Source organism: Drosophila novamexicana, unplaced genomic scaffold (genome assembly GCF_003285875.2).
Source record: "Drosophila novamexicana strain 15010-1031.04,08,12 unplaced genomic scaffold, DnovRS2.1 tig00001062-arrow-arrow-pilon, whole genome shotgun sequence".
Classification (NCBI taxonomy): Eukaryota; Metazoa; Arthropoda; class Insecta; order Diptera; family Drosophilidae; genus Drosophila; species Drosophila novamexicana.
The window spans coordinates 826,449-844,607 of NW_020824838.1; the positions used below are offsets into that span (position 1 = coordinate 826,449).

At 38.2% G+C, this 18,159-nt stretch overlaps 3 protein-coding genes across 3 annotated transcripts; 1 reads left to right on the forward strand and 2 right to left on the reverse strand.

The window, feature by feature from the left end:
* The first annotated feature begins 3,826 nt into the window (after positions 1-3,826).
* On the forward strand, positions 3,827-5,255 carry LOC115766210. The gene is made up of 2 exons (XM_030710062.1): positions 3,827-4,216; positions 4,306-5,255. The coding sequence occupies exons 1-2, from the start codon at positions 3,926-3,928 to the stop codon at positions 5,137-5,139; spliced, it is 1,125 nt and encodes a 374-aa protein (XP_030565922.1). The 5' UTR covers positions 3,827-3,925; the 3' UTR covers positions 5,140-5,255.
* A 6,557-nt stretch (positions 5,256-11,812) lies between these two features.
* Positions 11,813-13,122, reverse strand: LOC115766206. The gene is made up of 3 exons (XM_030710058.1): positions 12,861-13,122; positions 12,344-12,789; positions 11,813-12,040 (listed from the first exon to the last, which is right to left on the reverse strand). The coding sequence occupies exons 1-3, from the start codon at positions 12,984-12,986 to the stop codon at positions 11,956-11,958; spliced, it is 657 nt and encodes a 218-aa protein (XP_030565918.1). The 5' UTR covers positions 12,987-13,122; the 3' UTR covers positions 11,813-11,955.
* Positions 13,123-15,502: 2,380 nt separating this feature from the next.
* Positions 15,503-16,632, reverse strand: LOC115766154. The gene is made up of 3 exons (XM_030709990.1): positions 16,438-16,632; positions 15,917-16,371; positions 15,503-15,837 (listed from the first exon to the last, which is right to left on the reverse strand). Exons 1-3 carry the CDS (start codon positions 16,588-16,590, stop codon positions 15,750-15,752), a joined length of 696 nt encoding a protein of 231 aa, XP_030565850.1. The 5' UTR covers positions 16,591-16,632; the 3' UTR covers positions 15,503-15,749.
* Positions 16,633-18,159: the final 1,527 nt, after the last annotated feature.

The window sequence follows — 18,159 nt, forward strand, 5'->3', positions numbered from 1 at the left end:
CGAATATAAAGTTATGGATTTGCTGGTGGGCAAATGCAAATGTAAATGTAAAATGATACGCAAATTGTATTTCGCGCAAGTTGTTGCGAGTTTGCACAAAATCAATTAAATCGAAATGCAAATCACCACAAATTAGCTCCAAGCGCTACAGTTTACAAAATGCGGCTATAACAATTATAATTTAGAGATTTTGTGTACTCCCAGGCGTACGCGTAACGTGTATTATTTTATATATATATAAATATATATATATATATACATATATATAGATATATATATATATATATATATAGATATATATATATATATATATATATATATATATATATATACATATGTAAGTAGAAGATTATACAGCATTCGCTTGTTCGAGGCTCAATAAAAAAATATACATATCTATTCCTCTATATGTCAATTGATTGAAGTGACTTTTTATACCCTGAACCCATTAAAATGGGTATAAGGGTATATTGTATTTGTGCGAAAGCCAAATGTATGTAACAGGCACAAGGAAGCATCCTCGACCTTGATCAGCATAAATAGCCGAGTCGATCTAGCCATGTCCGTCTGTCTGTCCGTCCGTCCGTCCGTCCGTATGTATGAACGCAAGGATCTCAGAACCTATAAGAGCTAGAGACTTACAATTTTAGATGTAGTTGCTCCTAGTTCCCGCGCAGATCGAGTTTGTTTCCGATAATCGATAACTTACTCCGTTTCCAAGCAATCGATAAAAATCGATATCGATATCCTGTTTTTTGGGCAATTTTGGTAAATAATAAGAGCTAGAGTCACCAAACTTGACATATAGCTTCTAAAATACAGTATATATATTCATTTGATGTTGGAAGAAGAGGGTTCAGGGTATCCCCTAGTCGGGAGCTCCCGACTAGAACCTCTTACTTGTTTGACATAAATACTAGCCAATATTTGTCCTGCTAAATGCAGGACAATCAAAAACTTTGGAACTTACGTTTTGAAGCTAAGTATGTAACTTCTATCAATCTTAAATTAATGATAAATAATACACTTATCAAATTGTGAAATTTGGTAGCTGTAAATATGCGTCAACTTTCTCATTTCGTAAAAGGTATCTCGTGGTCGTTTGATTGTTAAATTAGGCTCATATTATAGATTAGCTTCTAAGACTGATTGGGAATACAAGGACAAGGTCCAGTCAACAATGAAGTTTCAATATTTATAAGAGGAGAGATTGCCCTGATAATGTTAAAATAGAAGATACAACCGCCAATAAATTCGATGAATGAATGAAAACGTTACGAAGAACAAATGTTGAAAATGTGTGTAAGTCCCTTTTGAGGGGGATAACATACTTGCACGACTGATTATAAATAAAATGTGGACTCCTTATTGAGAGGCGACTGCTGCACGACTAATCTTATAACGATGAAAAATGGATAGAACCTCGTTGATAATGATGAAAAACTTACGTTTATACCTGTAAAGAAGAGAAACAAGATGACGATTACTACCACTACTACGATGAACAATTACCCCATGTGTTACTACGACTTACGATGAAGAAAAAGAGCGTTATGATGGGCAGGTTTTTCAAGCCAATCGCAACCATAACAAGATCAAAATCTAATTTAGTTTCACTTCTTTAAATGCAATTTTCAAAATTGCTTTGCAAATTCAGAACTGCAACATTTTTACACGTACTTTTCACACTGAGCAACAACTGGGCTTAAGGAAAACTTTACAAAATGATGCACTTAAAGTTATTATTTCAACCGATTATTGCAACTGCCACAACGCACGATTGCACATTTAACGATGCCTTTATGTGTGTGCCAAAGCCATATTTAAATGAAATTTTAAGTGCTCGACATCAGAAACATCCCACGCCGCGACCAAACAGCACTGCTCGAGACAAGGAGTGAAGGTCAGAGTAAGAGTGAGTGAGAGAAAGAGGTGGACTTGATGTTCTATCTGATTACTATTTCCAGGCACACTTCGTTGTGGCATTATTATAATGACTGTTGCAGCAAAATTCACAACGCACCTGACTCGCATAACACTTTTAAGAGGAAGCTGCACGCTTTGAACGAATGTCCTGCCAGCTGCTGACATTAGTCCATTAGTGCACAAACAAGCAAAGAGACGGAAAGTAGACAGAGCGTGGGAACTGAATAGTCTACAGTACACTGTTGAGCCTCAGACTATGCCAGACAAAATATATTTAAATGTCAAAATATTTTCGCTTCCATTAATTTCATCAAAATTTTCTACCTATATGCCCTTTCTGTGAGTCCATCTGTTTACTTATAAACTATATGCCATTAAAAATTAAACAAGTTAAAAATGTGCGCAACATAAGTAAATAACTTCTAATAAAAGATATTTAATAAAAATCTATCTTAAATATTATTTTAATACTATTAACAAACAAGTAAGAGGTTCTAGTCGGGAGCTCCCGACTAGGGGATACCCTGAACCCTCTTCTCCCAACATCAAATGCATATATATTCTATTTTAGAAGCTATATGTCAAGTTTGGTGACTCTAGCTCTTATTATTTACCAAAATTGCCCAAAAAACAGGATATGGATATCGATGTTTATCTATTGCTTGGAAACGGAGTAAGTTATCGATTATCGGAGACAAACTCGATCTGCGCGGGAACTAGGAGCATCTACATCTAATTTCAAGTCTCTAGCACTTATAGGTTCTGAGATCCTTGCGTTCATACATACGGACGGACGGACGGACAGACAGACGGACATGGCTAGATCGTCTCGGCTATTGGTGTTGATCAAGAATATATATACTTTATGGGGTCGGAGATGCGTCCTTCTGCCTGTTACATACATTTGGATTTTGCACAAATACAATATACCCTCATACCCATTTTTAATGGGTTCAGGGTATAAAAAACAAGGTTAAAAGAAGAAGCAGCAACTTCACTTGGATTGAGAATTATTATCTTTGTTTAATAAAAATCGTCTATTAAGCGTATTCGAAAACACATAACATTTCGGACTTCAACTCAGATCAAGGTTCTCATCTTTGAGATTATAAATCTTGGTTTTAAATCAACTTATAATAATAATTTTGTATTTTGGCCTCGAGCTCGACAATCCCAAAAAAATATCGAAACCCTTCATTTCAAAGTTTTATCGCGGCTGCTTAGAGGTGCAGACGAACCTTGAACTGAGTATTTCTGAAAGTAATTTTTCAAGTATTTTTTTTGAGTGTATTTAGGTACTTCATACTGTCTATATCTCTGTCTCTCTTTCGGTCTGCCTCGCTCTATCTTTCTCTTTCTCTCCCCCTTTGTTTTCAGGTGTTTGCTTTCCGCTTGAAAGATAATACTAATTAAAAATCTTCTTCAGTTGGTTTAATTAATACTTGAGCTGTTGTCATTTCATTTTTTTCTTGTTTTTTTTTTTTTTTTTTTTTGTTTTTGGTTGAAGATTGCCTTAGATTAGCGTGGACGCGTCAGCTGTCAGCAGGTGAGCAGATGATTCAGCACCTCAATAAATGCTCAGATGCGTCATGCATTGTGGGTTTATCTCAAGTTCTTATGAGGCTAATAAGCGATCTAAGTCAGTTTTATAAGAGGGATTCAAATGCAATGGCGTGGGTAAAATGTGAAAAATTAAAATAAAATGGTTTATAGAGCTTAATCTGAGAATTAAAATATAAAAATGCAATGATAAGAATATTCTTTTATTAATTATGTGCACATTGGCGACTGGACTAGTAGAAAATGTTGACAAATGCAAAGCAAACTTAATAAAAAAAACTGAACTTAGTGTCCCGTGCCTTTGCAATCGCTGAGCCCAGATAAATGATATCTGAAAGACTCAGAACAGCAAGCATACATAAAAAGTCAACTTCCACATAAAGACTTAACATCTACTTAGAAGGAATTAGGAAGTGTGTGTTTGCATAAGCAAAGCAATATGTTCTATTTGTATGGCATAACGGATACCAAGCTTAAGACTAAGAAGGAGAAGAAAGGGGTTAAAAAACATATTACGGTACCACCAATTAAATATCGAACCATTGATCTACTCGAACGCCCCGAGAAATACGATCGTGATACATGCCCCATCCAGTTCCGGGTCACTCCCGCAACCCTCGTCGAGCAATGTGTTAGTGTAGTCGATAAGTTGCCATTGCCATCGATCTACGAGTGGAACGACAAGAACATACGACTATGGATTTGCCGTCTGGGGTATCCGCAGTATATGGTGAGTATCTATAAAGCGGTAGCCAAGTTACGGGTGCTGGTACTGCATTAGACACAGGGTTTTTACGATTTCTATTCCTCAACACATAGCGCACATTTCGTGTGAATATGATCTGGGGTCGAAAGTTGTTGTTACTGGACGCTGATGCGTTGTCGGCGATGAATATCAAGGATTTTGATCACATAAAGCACATTACCAATAGCATTCGAATGTTGTTTCACTTTGAGCTGACGAAATTCTCGCACAGTATTTCGCTGCCGGATGAGAAACCCAACGAGCTCTATTTGCTGTGGCACACGCAGACGGGCCTCAACTATGATGCAGTTCGTCGCTCGGATTTGTATAGACGCATGCAACTCATACGGGAACGTTCTCCAAATCTGGATCATTGGGATATGCTCGATATGTGGCTACGTCGGGAACGTGAACGCAAGTACAGCGAGCTGATTGCACTCGTGCCGCGCTATAAGTTGTACACGTGCAAGGAGACCCCAGCAGACAGTACAAGTCAGACCATATCGGAAACTGGCAAGGAGCTGGTTGGCCTCGTGCCGCATTATAATATATACTCGTTCTCTAAGCGAACTAGGTTGGATGTTCTTCATCAAGCTAACTGCATGCCGCCCTGCGATTGCTTCTGGACAATGCAGGACATATCTCTGCCGTGGCGTCTACATTGTCTGGGTGTGGCTAAGCCGACCGGCACCATCACGAAGAGTAAGTGGCTGGCACATGAGAACAATTGTGCCGATTGTGTTCCGCCCTGCGAATGCCACTGGCTATCTCGTCATTATTTGACCGGTACGGTACTAACCTGCCTGAAGAAGCACTTTCCCGTTAAGTTTGCCCCCACTTTTGACTCTGGCCATGACACACAGGTACCCCCCGGAATGATTGAATGTTGGACTCGCTTCTCTATTTAGATTGTTATACTTTATCCCACCCATCTATATGCATATGGGTGTGTCCATTGTTGTTGATTTGCTTTGCTCCATATTGGGGGAAATTTTCTAAAAAATATTAATACATCTACATATATTTTATAATTGACTATTTTTACAACATGAACTGCAGAATCGAATTTCTTGCGAGGATAGACATCGCAAGTGCCAGATATATTTAGAGATAAGATTTATTAAAGCACTTGTATATTCTCAATAGGATCTTCAGATATAGTCCTGTCTTCGCCCATTTAAGACAGACAGGCTATTTTTGGTGCCAGATGTGAAATACAAATTATTTACCATCAGCGATTATAATTAAAATTTTATCACGCTTTGCACGGCGAACACACCTGGCGAGATCATAAAAATACATAAAAAAAATTATTGAAATTTGAAGTTAAACGAAATTTATTTTTTTTTGTATTATTATTATTATTGACGTGTTTGGCAATTGCCCATATAATAAAAGCAAAGTAAATATTACGTACATGTCGCATGTAGGCAAACAAAATATTATGGTGCACGTACACAAATGCCACGCCCAGCACGCCTATGCATAAGCACACAAGCACACACACGCATACACACAGAGATCCACTCAAAGGCGACGCCTTTGATTTTAGTTAAGGGCAACGAAACAGCGACGATTTTGCCAATTTTGACAGACGCCGCATTATTTCCGCCAACTGCCACGCCCACCTTGTGTGTGTGTTCGCCAAATATTGAAAATTGTACCTTCTCTCTCTGTGTGATTGTGCATGTGTGTGTTTTATTCGTGCTGCTGCTGGCAAACGTGCCATGGATTTGTAATGAAACGTGCAGCAACGAGATGAAAATACTCATACGCCGCGTGAGCCGAAAATTTTTACGAGAGTTGTTAGGCGTAATTTTAATGGCTCAAACATGCGGCCCTCTTACTCAGCCATCCTCAAAAAAGTTGGCAAGGATACCAAAGTGTTTTAGGCAGCGTTACACACACTCTCACACACACACACACTCTCGAACATCAACCCTCGCGCACACACACACACCTGGAGTCGAATGCTCTACCGGAAATTTAATTGTGTGCGTGCTGGCACAGTCAAATTTGGCTCCGTGTGCTTGTAAACAGGTGTAAAAATAAAAACTAAGCCACTCGCACCCATCATTGTGTTTGCATTTGCGTTTATTTTTATGATCATGTCGCTCGTTAGAAATAATGCCAATGCCGCAGCCAGCACATGACGTCTTTCAGAGAGAGGGAAAAAGATAGAGAGAGAGAGAGAGAAAGAGAAAGAGAGAGAGAGAGAGAGAGAGAGAGAGAGAGAGAGCAGCGTAAGCTATGCTTTCTATGGGATTTAAGGCACTTTGCGCCAGACACTTGCACTTCCCTTTCGCACCTTGTGCCGCACTTTCTATGCCATCCTCTTCTATCTTCAATTGTAATTGGCAATTTAAATGGGTTCCATTTTGGGCTTAGCTTGTTTCACTCACTCCCAACTTTGGGTTGGGCTTGAACTTAATTAATTGTTTTAATTGTTGTGAGCGTAGTGTGTGGGTGTCTGATTGTGTGCGCTTAAACAGTTTGACACGTCGGTCTTAAAGTTTTGCGGTTAATTGTAATTATAATTAAATGCGTGTATAGAGATGTTTATATTTATAAGTCGAAGCTTCCCTTTACAAATTTTTCCTAATATACTCGTTGTCAGATAATTAAAAACTCATTCTAAAAGCAAACAACCACACTTTTATATAGGTTTCATGCTTCGCTGACTGTATCTAAAAAATGTTTTTAAATTGAATCGTTGATTGATTCGAAAAAAATATTACAAAAATATAGCGTCCCCTTAAATACAAGGCTACAAAACGTTTTCAACCGAACCACTTGAACTTGAAATTTCAATTCAATTTTTATACCCTGAACCCATTAAAAATGGGTATAAGGGTATATTGTATTTGTGCAAAATCCAAATGTATGTAACAGGCAGAAGGAAGCATCTCTGACCCCATAAAGTATATATATTCTTGATCAGCACCAATAGCCTAGTCGATCTAGCCATGTCCGTCTGTTTGTCCGTCCGTCCGTCCGTATGTATGAACGCAAGGATCTCAGAACCTATGAGAGCTAGAGACTTGAAATTTTAGATGTAGATGCTATTAGTTCCCGCGCAGATCCGTTTCCAAGCAATCGATAAAAATCGATATCGATATACTGTTTTTTGGGCAATTTTGGTAAATAATAAGAGCTAGAGTCACCAAACTTGACATATAGCTTCTAAAATAGAATATATACATGCATTTGATGTTGGAAGAAGAGGGTTCAGGGTATCCCGTAGTCGGGAGCTCACGACTAGAACCTCTTACTTGTTTTATTTGAGCCAAACTTTAAGCGAAATGAAGTAATCAAAGCAGAATGTTTAAGCTGGCAATCCTGCCTAAATATTAAATCATGCATATTTATTTATTTTATAGCTTGTATAGTAACCACTAGTCCCTTTCTGATACCAATTATGTTTGCGACTAATCATCTCAGATCTACGTATCTCATTGCCGGTGACCGCAACAAGGTCCGTAGCCGGCTAAGCTTCTCTGATTCCGGACAAACAAAGATTCCTCTCCAATCAACGCTAATAGCAATCGTGCCCATATCTACAATATACTCAAAGTGCTTAGAAAACCAAAAGCCAAAATGCTTAAGGTACAAACACACACACACATACTAAGGCGGACAGACACGCAGTCATGCTCTGAGTTGGGGTTTACGGTTGGTTGGACGGGCACATATATCGACACACTACACAGTCGCACACTCACAGACAAAACTATTAATTAATTTCCCAGGCATAGGCACTGCAGGCCATAGACATTGACATGAGCATGGACATGACTGCCGCTTGCCGTTGACATTTGAGTCAAAGGCAAAACCAATACTCAACCAATTGCAGGAGATTTGTGTGTCAACGTAGATGGTGCGAGGATTGGACAATGACACCAGTTGAAAGAGGGACTTCGAGTTCCGCTATAAGAGCAGAGCGAAGTACATTAAAGCTTATTTAATAGAGGTTCTTCAGCTGTTTCTACAAAAAGATTTTAAAAATATGAACCTAAAATTAGGTCTTTCGCTTGTTGAATACAATTATTATGAGCTAAGCTTTTAAAGCTTTTTGCTCAGATATCACATAAAATGAAACTTAATCTTGCAAAATAAGGTTGAGCTTTCAGCCAAAGGAGATTTAATGTGCTTTCAGACTGTAGCTCGGATTTCAGGGGTCTTATGGGGTCTTATCTTATCAATGTACAGGGGTGCCAAAAAGTGTGTAGTTTGCTTTAAGCAACACAATTAATCTCTCGTAAAACTTTAATGAATCTTGAAAACTGGCTTAGATGGACGCAATGGAAAAGCATAAAAATCTAAAAAGCTATTAGATATTATTATTTTCAAGATTAATCCAATATTCAAGCAGCATTTAATGTGCATAGCTTACATATTGAAATTGGCTGACAGTGAAAACTCTGTATTGTTGCCTTGGTAATTGGCTCAGACACGAATTGCGAGGCTCTGCCACAAGCAGCACCCAAGTGGCTTCAAACAAGAGGAGCTACGTGAAAGAGTGTGAAGAAAGGGAGGGAGAGGGGTGTGTGTGTATCTGTAGCGATGTTATCAAACAAATTGAAATCTTGCAAAATTCTTGTACTCGAGCATTCGATGTTTGTCTTAAGTTGTGAGCTGAAGCTCTAGGCCAGAAACTGAACCAGTGCTGGTGAGTGTGCAAAGGCGTATGCGAGTTTGTCCTTGTGTGTAAAATTCAAGTGGGTAATTTATGTTGAGCTACGCACAACAATCGTGCTGTGAAAATTGCAGCACTTGACTGTGCATTTGCATAGATTTGAGGGTTGCCAACTGTACACAAAAGCAGGATTTTGATCTCCAGCAGAGGCAAAACGCATTTTGTTAAACTGAATGCGTGTTTTGTGTGTGTGTGTGTGCAGGTACACACAGATGTGTGATGTGTGAGAAATTGTTGGCCCACAGGTGCGGTAATTGAATGAGTCCAGGCTGGAGCCATTTACATTCAATTAACAGTTGTGCGGCAACCACATCGGCAACTATCTAAGTATGAGATAAAGATACAGATACATATACTCGCAGTCGCCTGTTATGACTTTGCCGCCTAAAATTAATATTCATCGGAATCAGACAATTAAGGCCTCATGAGCTGCTGCAGCACTTGATTCTAAGTAGTGCCGATTAGAGAGCTCAAATGCATAATATATTCATATCGATTACAAAATTATGGACTACAATTAGTATTATAATAAATAAAAGTCACACTACTGACAAAAGTCTAGAGCTGTCGAAGAAATCTTCCAAAACTTTATGCTAACTTAATGCAAGTAAGTATTTTTGTAGATCTGAAATCAGAACGTTTTTTGTTTTTCTTTGGCAAGCAATATAGCTCTACTCAAAACCAAACCAAACCGATTGCCAGTCAATTCGCAAGCCTCAATCGTTGAACATCGACAACATGTTAACTTCTTCTTCAGCTGTCGTTATTATTGGCTTTGGCTGGCAAAGATATTAGCAGCTACTTAATCGTTGTAAACTTGATTTCAATGTGCAAACCAAAATCAAGAGCAGCAACGAGACAGCGGGAACGACTAGGTGGAGCAAGAAGAAGAAGAACATAGAGATTGTAAGCAAACAATGTAACCAAATTGTATCAACAAATAAACATAAACACAAACGAAGGACCGCAACTAAACAAGCCGGGTGAGCTTGGGCTGGGTTTGAAGTGTTGTAGCTGGGGCTTGCCGCGGGTCAAGTGGCAACAAAAGAAATCGTACACAGAATAAGTGGGCACCCGGAGCTGGAACAAGAAACCGCAAGGAGTTGAAGGGCCTGCCCAAGCTGGATGCGTGTAAATGTTAAGCAAGAAAGTGTTGCGTGATTTAGTTGAGCTACGTTTACTTTTATGGCTCTTTGTGGCTCAGACTGTGTGTGCATGTGGGTGGGTGAGTGCGAGAGTGCGGGAGTGCGGGAGTGTGTGTTGATTGAATCGAGGCAAATAAGCAAACAAGAAATCAGCAGCAGCCACAACAACAGTTTGCGGACCCTTAGCTAAGCGAAAATTGATAAGTGCATAAAAAGCGAGAGACGGTGCCAACAAATGGAACGTATCCAAAGGATACGCTCACATCCGGCACGGCAATTCCAAGTATTTGCTCTATATAAACAAAGCATCCTCTTCCCATTGGGTACCGGACTGCCCAGAGATTGCCCGACTCGCAGCACAATTAAGTGACTTAAGAAACTGTGTGAATTTGTCATTAAGTGGAGCTGCCAACCTGTGACATTTGACAAAGTGCCGAGTCAGATAGGTCTTAAGTTATCTGCAGCAACACCCGCACTAGTCTTTGGCCACCTTCTCCCCGCCTACGAGTCGATTTCCGAGTGGTTTTGCTTTTGACATGACAGTTTGTTTTGTTATCGTTATCAGACAGGTTGAGACCGATAAAATGCAAACACTTTGGCATTCAAGTTCACACAGGTACACATGGCCAGACAGCTCTGTCGTGTATTTCAAATGAGCTCACTTTGTTTTTCCCGCATTTTGATTATTTTCGATGTCACTTCAATAAATTTATATATATATATATATTTTAACTCAAACGGATCCAAATATTGAATTTGTGATCAATTTATTAATTTGACATTGCGGTAAATTAATTAATTAATCTATAATTATTGACAGTCGAAAATAGTTGGGGATTATAATGGAAACAAAATAATAATAGATTATTCATTCATATGATTTAGATATCGTAGTACAGAATTGAATATTGATTCATCAACTTTGTGTGCACAAATAATCGTTAACAGACAGCCATAAAATTTAAATACGTTTTTTATATGCATCAATTCAAGTCGAGTGTTACATTTCCATTTTTATTATTTTATAATTTCTTGTCTTCCAACGATTATGTCAATTAAACTTATATTAAAAATTGATTGCGACTGTAACTACCTGATCCATAAACGTAAATCCTAACAACGATAAGAAAAGTTCGATTTTATGATATAGGAATACTGATTAGCGTGTAGCCCACGACCCGCTCAACCAGTGCCCAAATAATGACAGCAATTATGGTTTCTCATTGATAATGAGTCAGGCATTAATTAATTGCATATCACAAATATACACATTACATACAAATAAAAATCTTAAGAATTGAGTGATTTGCTGTATCAATCAGTCGCAATGGTATAAAATGTTATGCTGTCTATCGATAAGGTTCGCTGGCAATATGGAATGGTGATGATTAATTTACAGCGCACTTGCGAACTAGCAAATTCCTCTATTTCGTTTGTTGTTATTGTTGTTGTTGTTAGTCGAGGGCTTTCAGTTGTGGGTGACCTGTTTGGCTATCTAATGTTATCTTTGCACCGTTCTGTGCTCAGTTTTCTTATCTTATCTCGCATGCTTTGTACATGTCGCGAACAAATTAAAGCGCCAATTGCTAAGAACAACAACAACAAAAATACTGGTAAAAAAAGACGCTAGTTCAATGAAAACGAAAAAAGTAATGCACATGATCATTTTTTCCTCTGGAAGTGTTTTTTTTTTTTATTTTTTTAGCTAATTATATTGTTTTTTTTTTTTACCTAGATGCGTCAGTTGTTGGTTTTTGCTGGCTGACACATTTTCAATTTTAAATAAACACTAAAAACTAAATAAAAGTCGAACCAGTAGACTAATAAAGTAAAATCTGAGGCAAGCAAAGAATTAACGAGCTTAGCAATTGGGTTTTTTCCTTTTAGTGCGCCTTGATCAGCAGCAGGGCCAGGGCCAGGACGCCAGAAATCATGGGCAGCGACTGAGCGGCCGAGTTTCTAGAACAGCTGCGAAAGAAAAAGAAGAAAAAAATTGGTTTCAAATTAAAATTAATTTCTTGTCAAATTCAAATATTACAAAAAAAAATTCAAATTCGAATACTCCTAATTATCTCATATACATTTATCCAATACTCAATAGTTCAGTTGTGCAACACTTAATGGAGTTTTGCAACACTATACTTGTGGACGTTGAGTGTTGTAGAACAAATTGTGCAGATAATTGGGAGTTTTCAGAAAATATTAATGTTGAATGTGAATTTTTAGCCGATTCTGAATTTATGTCTCATAATCGTAAAACATTTAACTCACCCCTGTTGTGTGATATTTGTATAGGTATTGTTCAGGAAATTGTTATACAATGGGAAAGCACCATCGTTGACCAACTTAATGCCCGCAGCTGTGTATTTATTGGGAACGCCTAGAATAAAGCCGTAGCTAGTGCTGTTATCCAAGGCATTGGTATATCCGCAGCCCGTGATGTAGGTGCTGTTGACAATTTGCAGCAGCTTGATGAACACGGGAGCCTGGGGTGTGCTGCCTTGGAAGAAGGTGACGTTATAGCCAGTCTTGGCGTTGGCTACCAGCGTCACATTGGCCGTCTCGTCAACGTTCTGGAACAGCGACGTGGAGGTGCTCGAGTGCGAAGCATTGATGCTCAGCGTGACATTGTCGTGTAGTAGACCCACCGTGAACTCCAGGCAGGCTTTCGCATCGCCAATCGGATTGCGGGCCAGCTCCTGCCAGGTGCCGAACAGCTAAAAAATTTGCGAATTCACGAATGCAGCTGTAATGACTATTCCACTTGGCCTCAGATCGCAACACTTACTGCCGTATTATTCCAATCCAAGCTCTCGACGACAGCGCTGCAATTCTGTGGCACAGTCGCTGCTGGTGCATCTTGGGCAGAGACCAGGGCCAAAGTGGCTACGAGCAAAATCACAAATTTCCACATGATCACTGTTTGGCTTTTTTTTTTTTTTGATGGGGTAAAGGGGGTTCTGCTTTCTTAGCTTATCACTGCACTTAGATGTAATATCCTGACCGACACGCTGTTAAGACTCGGTTCGGTTCGCCTCGGTTCGGTTCGATTCAGCTTGCTCGTGAAACTGTCGCAGCGCCCTTTGCTGTGGTGTCTTTTATAGCTATTGCAAACAGATACACACTGCGTGTCTGTGCTTCGCCTTATCAATACCCACACACACACACCTGCACACACACATTCGGACATCGGTGCAGCTTACTGTTTGACTCTGGCTGACGTCTCTTATCGCTATCCATTTTGGCACAGTATCTATAGTCTAGAAGAGTGTAGAAATTCGAATGTTTCGTGCTATGACTAATCGCATTGGCTTAGGTTATCACGCACGCCCATGTACCTGTAGTTAATCAAAAATTTCCCCCTTTCTTGCACAATTGTCAAATTTTAAGCTTCTAATTGCGTACATGTGCCATCCAGTTGAATTCGCTTCATAAAAATAGCAGCGTTGACTAATGCCTTTGAGTAAATGAACAAGTCTTTTTTAACTTATCAGCTGAATATTTTCTATCAGCAGAACATCAATTTATCTACTCGTAAATTGTTTATACTTCAGCTATGATATCATGCGTTTTATCTTATAAAGATATACAATTTCCGCTATTCAAAATATATCTGATATGTCAATGTATAATTTTTTTTATTATACGTTACTTTTACCCATTTATTTATTCCCTTGCAAAAGGTTTGACGTTGAATCTGTCATAGTTGGGTTTTTTGCGATCTTGTTGAATTATATACGCTCCGCACTTGCCAAACGCAACCCATTAAAAATCTGGCCGATTGCGTAGTTAATTCTTATGTCGGACACCGAATTTCAAAAAAGACATAAGACACAAGTAATTTCAAAAATTTCAAGGATCGCGAATTTGGATGCTACGTTTATCGAGAGCATACTTTAGTCGTGCTCCCGAAAATAATAAACACATTTTTGATATCTTTTATTTAAATATACATGAAGAATAACAAATTAAGTAAACAAATTAAAATTGACAATTGCTCCGTGAGTTGAATGACTCTCCATAGATAGATAAATATATAAGAAGTTTTTCTTCAAAATTACTCACTTCTTACTCATTGCTTGTGAATCTGAAGCATGTAATAAACCTGGAACAAGGGCATTTCAGACAAAGAGCTCATTATCACTTCTATTGCACAAGGCAAACGTTGCAAAATGGGATACAAAGTTTGCTAAAAGCATTAATAGATAATTATTTAGATAGCAATTACAGTCTGAATATAAATTCTACGCATACACACAAAATAAATTTATTTGTAAAATGTTTACCAGTATTTGAAAAAACAGCACAGCTCCAAAGCGAATTGTTTCTTTAATTGATAAGAAGGGGAATAACTTACGCGATAGCCTTCTTCCTGGTATTTCCTCATTATCAATGTAGGAATAATATGCTATCAATCTATCGTTGCATTCTTCAATGAACAGTGTACACTAATATCCACTTTAACTTTTATGATCAATTTTTTTTTTGCCCTAATACTAGAAATTATTGTCTTCATATTGTAATCATATTTATAGATTGTCTAGAGTGGCATATTTATAAAGCTGTTTGAGGTACCGACATAATATCGGTATAAATAAATATCTACGCCGATCCACACATCTCGGCGGAGTCATAAGATCGACAGAACAAGCCACATAATTCCGCAGTCCAATGACTTTATCCAATTTTCTTATTTGTTAGAATCGAATTTATAATTGGATATTATGAATGTCAATCAAGAGTCGTCATTCGAGAGAGTCAAAAAATGGCTCAACTTAGATCATCGTAGGTCTGACTTTATTGAGTTATATGCAAAGGTTAGTTATATGATGGATCGGAGAAAAGGGTCCCACGGGTGGAAAAAATGGAGCTAATTACAATAAATATATATGTTAGTATACTTCCGCCACATCCTTATCATTTTCTGAGTCATAAAAGTAAGCACATATAGTATTTTACAATAAGAACACACAGATAGCGCACAAAGCTGGCAAATTGCGAACAGCGTGACAGAACTAATTACCAGACTGACGGATGGATATGCTTGCAATTTCCAGATACTGCAATATCCCTCTATATAAAACTGATTGTCCTGAATGACTGAGTGATCGGTTATCAGGGCACCACCCAATCCGCAACAGCTAGGAATTAGAAATGTTTGATGTAATGCAATGAAAGACTTGTTGTATAAGACAAACCCAAGAATATAAACTGAATTTACGCTTTAGCAATGGATAAACAGCGCTTGCCAAGCAATTTATCCAATATGTGCTTCAAACTTTTCCCAATTCTTACCCCTTAACTATTTAAGGTTCAAAGAATGTTTTAAAAGAAAATGCATTTCTTACACTAGCTATTTTATAAGTGTTTTTTTTTATTGAGAATAACATACTGCATTTACTTTTAATGCCTTTGTAAAAACACCAAATTAAATTCATTATCTGTAAATAAAGGTTTTAGACTGGCAATAAATATGTTATATAACAAATTTTTAAAATAAAATGGACGTTTGATGAATCTAAATGATTTCAAAACTCATTTATCAAATTTGCTTTATTTCTTTTGTTAATTCAGATGTTTTATATTTGGGTTTTATTAGAAGTGTATTTACCAACAACGTAAACAGCTAGACCCATTTCTACTAAGTAGCATTGCTTTAAAAAAATTAGTTGGAAAACTATTTGGTTAGGAGGTAAATAACCATGGCAAAAACAGCATAGAACACCGTAAAAGCCGTTGAGGGATCAGCACCATTTCCCTCACAACTGTGAACAGAGATACAAAAACATATAGTATATATTTGTAGAGCATGTGATAAATATCAAATACTGAAACGCTATTCACGTGCCGTCTTGTGTGATTAGAGACATGCTGCCATTGAGGAAATTATCATAATTAGCGGAGCTCTGACTCTCGAGCTTATCCAAAAGGGTCGTTGAGACCGTTCGATTTCTGGCAATAATCATGCCAAAGGCCGTCGAATTATCTGTGGCATTGGTATAGCCGCAAATGAAAGCGTAGTCCGTATAATCAGTAGCCAAGACCTTGAAGACTGTGTAGGGCGTATAGACAGGTGGATTCCAGTAGGTAAAGTTGTAGCCATCCGGCGAGGCGGTAGCATTAGCAACCGTCAATGTTGCATTCATGGTCTGATTGACCCACGGATAGGTATACGTATTGGAGTAGGTTGTATCGATCAGCACATTATCAACGGTTGTGTTCAACACTGTAAAGTTAATTTTTGTGCAGAACATGGAACCAAGCGGTTGACGTACAATCTCCCACCAAATGCCCGAAAACTACGAACAAATACTTAAGTAGCTTTACGCATATGAATCATTGAAGATCATCTGATATTCACCTACCTTCTCCAGATCGAGGGCCATGCTGGTGCTCACATTGCAGGCCACGGGAACCGTGCCGTCATCATCTGCCTGCACCGTGTGACCACAGAGTAAACCCAGCAAGAGGAAGACCGATAGTAGGCCCATTCCCCAATTGTTCCCTTTTGAAGACATTCTGCAAGTGCGTTGCGTGTGGCTTGCTTTCTGTTACCGAACCTTCTGACTTTCAGCTGTCCACTGAACTGGCAGCAACTCATCATATGCGCTAATTAGCAACTAATTAATCATATGCTATCATTGCTGTGATAAAAGTAGATTTGAATGCAGTGTTGGTTAACACGCAAAGTCCAAGCTAACATGCAACAATTTGAACAATATGCCTCATGTGACGTGAGCCGGCTGAGCACTTAATACCCACAACTGCAATTACTTTCGACTGCCACTGAATTCAAGTTGTGTAACGTTTGATATCGTCTTGAACTTTGGTGATAAGTAGGTTGATAGTTGACAATTGAAGTGGTCTGCAAACATTTGGACTTGAAGGCCCAAGCGCCACATAAATACGTCTATATATGTTTTTTTTTGATAAAAAAAAAAGCTACAGGGCTGTCACAATGGGAGCAATGAAAGCGATATAAGGCGAAATGAGCTCAGGGTTTATTTAACAACACAACGCTGCCTGCACCAATCTAATATTTTTAATTTGTTAAAAGATATTTTATTATATTATTTACTTCACAAGCAGGCCGAGCAGCTGCCAGGCACATTAATTTTAAACGACTGACAAGCTTTAGTTACAAGATCTGAAAATTGCAAAGTATAGCGAGAAAGAGATGACGACAGGGAGAGAGAGGCACACAACATTCTAGTACAGTTGACACACATTTACAGTTATTTGGACATGGGCGGCTAAATGGCACCCGAGACGGCCAAAAACTTTCCGCACTCCAAACATATTTAAACTAGTGAGAGCAGCATGTGCCACGCCCACATCTACACATGGAGTGTGCCTTAACTTTATTTCAGGTGGGAACTCTTGTGCCCGTTATTTAATTAAAAACTATCGCCAGTTGTGCCAAAAAAGTTAACAAACGTGTTTTTCGGCTCATGTCTCACATGTCTTAATTATTTAATTGGGCCATGTGTGAAATTCTAATGAATAGAAGCGCTCTACCAAAAATCTATATACATATATATCTGGCACACTGGGTGCGAAAAGTTTTGATTAACTTAAAGTGGAGAAGAGCACGAAATACAACTCTGTGCAAATGTACAGAATAACTTTTGTCGAGCGATAAACGTAATTAGTTTTATAGTTGGGCAGTGCATGAAATTTCAATTAGCAATTAGATAATTTTCGAAATATCAAATGATTTTAGAACTGACTGTATATAAAAGTAAATCTACAGACACATGATTAACTATCTACATATGCTGCATTACTTTATTAATAACAGCAGAGCAGGAAATTATTTCCAAGAAATATAAGATACTTAAGAGAGTTGATAATAAAAGTGTTGTATAGTTCCCCGAACTCGCTCTGATAACATAATAATTCCGGATGATTTTATTGCGAATGTCATTAATTGTTTAAAATGTCTGACAGCAGATAAGTTCGAGGGTGGTGGCACGAGCTGAACGAATCCGTCAGCATTAAAAGCTACTCCAAAAAAAACTTATAAAATAAAAGATCTCAAGTTAAATATATTTTTTGTTGCCTTGCCACACTTTATCCATTTGCAG

Coding starts and splice junctions, on each gene's coding strand:
- LOC115766154 (XM_030709990.1), bottom strand. CDS start 16,590: ATGTCTTCAAAAGGGAACAATTGGGGAATGGGCCTACTATCGGTCTTC. Junction 16,372..16,437: donor TGGCCCTCGATCTGGAGAAG/GTAGGTGAATAT, acceptor ATTTGTTCGTAG/TTTTCGGGCATTTGGTGGGA. Junction 15,838..15,916: donor CTAATCACACAAGACGGCAC/GTGAATAGCGTT, acceptor CTCTGTTCACAG/TTGTGAGGGAAATGGTGCTG.
- LOC115766210 (XM_030710062.1), top strand. CDS start 3,926: ATGTTCTATTTGTATGGCATAACGGATACCAAGCTTAAGACTAAGAAG. Junction 4,217..4,305: donor TGGGGTATCCGCAGTATATG/GTGAGTATCTAT, acceptor CTCAACACATAG/CGCACATTTCGTGTGAATAT.
- LOC115766206 (XM_030710058.1), bottom strand. CDS start 12,986: ATGTGGAAATTTGTGATTTTGCTCGTAGCCACTTTGGCCCTGGTCTCT. Junction 12,790..12,860: donor TGGATTGGAATAATACGGCA/GTAAGTGTTGCG, acceptor CAAATTTTTTAG/CTGTTCGGCACCTGGCAGGA. Junction 12,041..12,343: donor ACAAATATCACACAACAGGG/GTGAGTTAAATG, acceptor TTTCTTTCGCAG/CTGTTCTAGAAACTCGGCCG.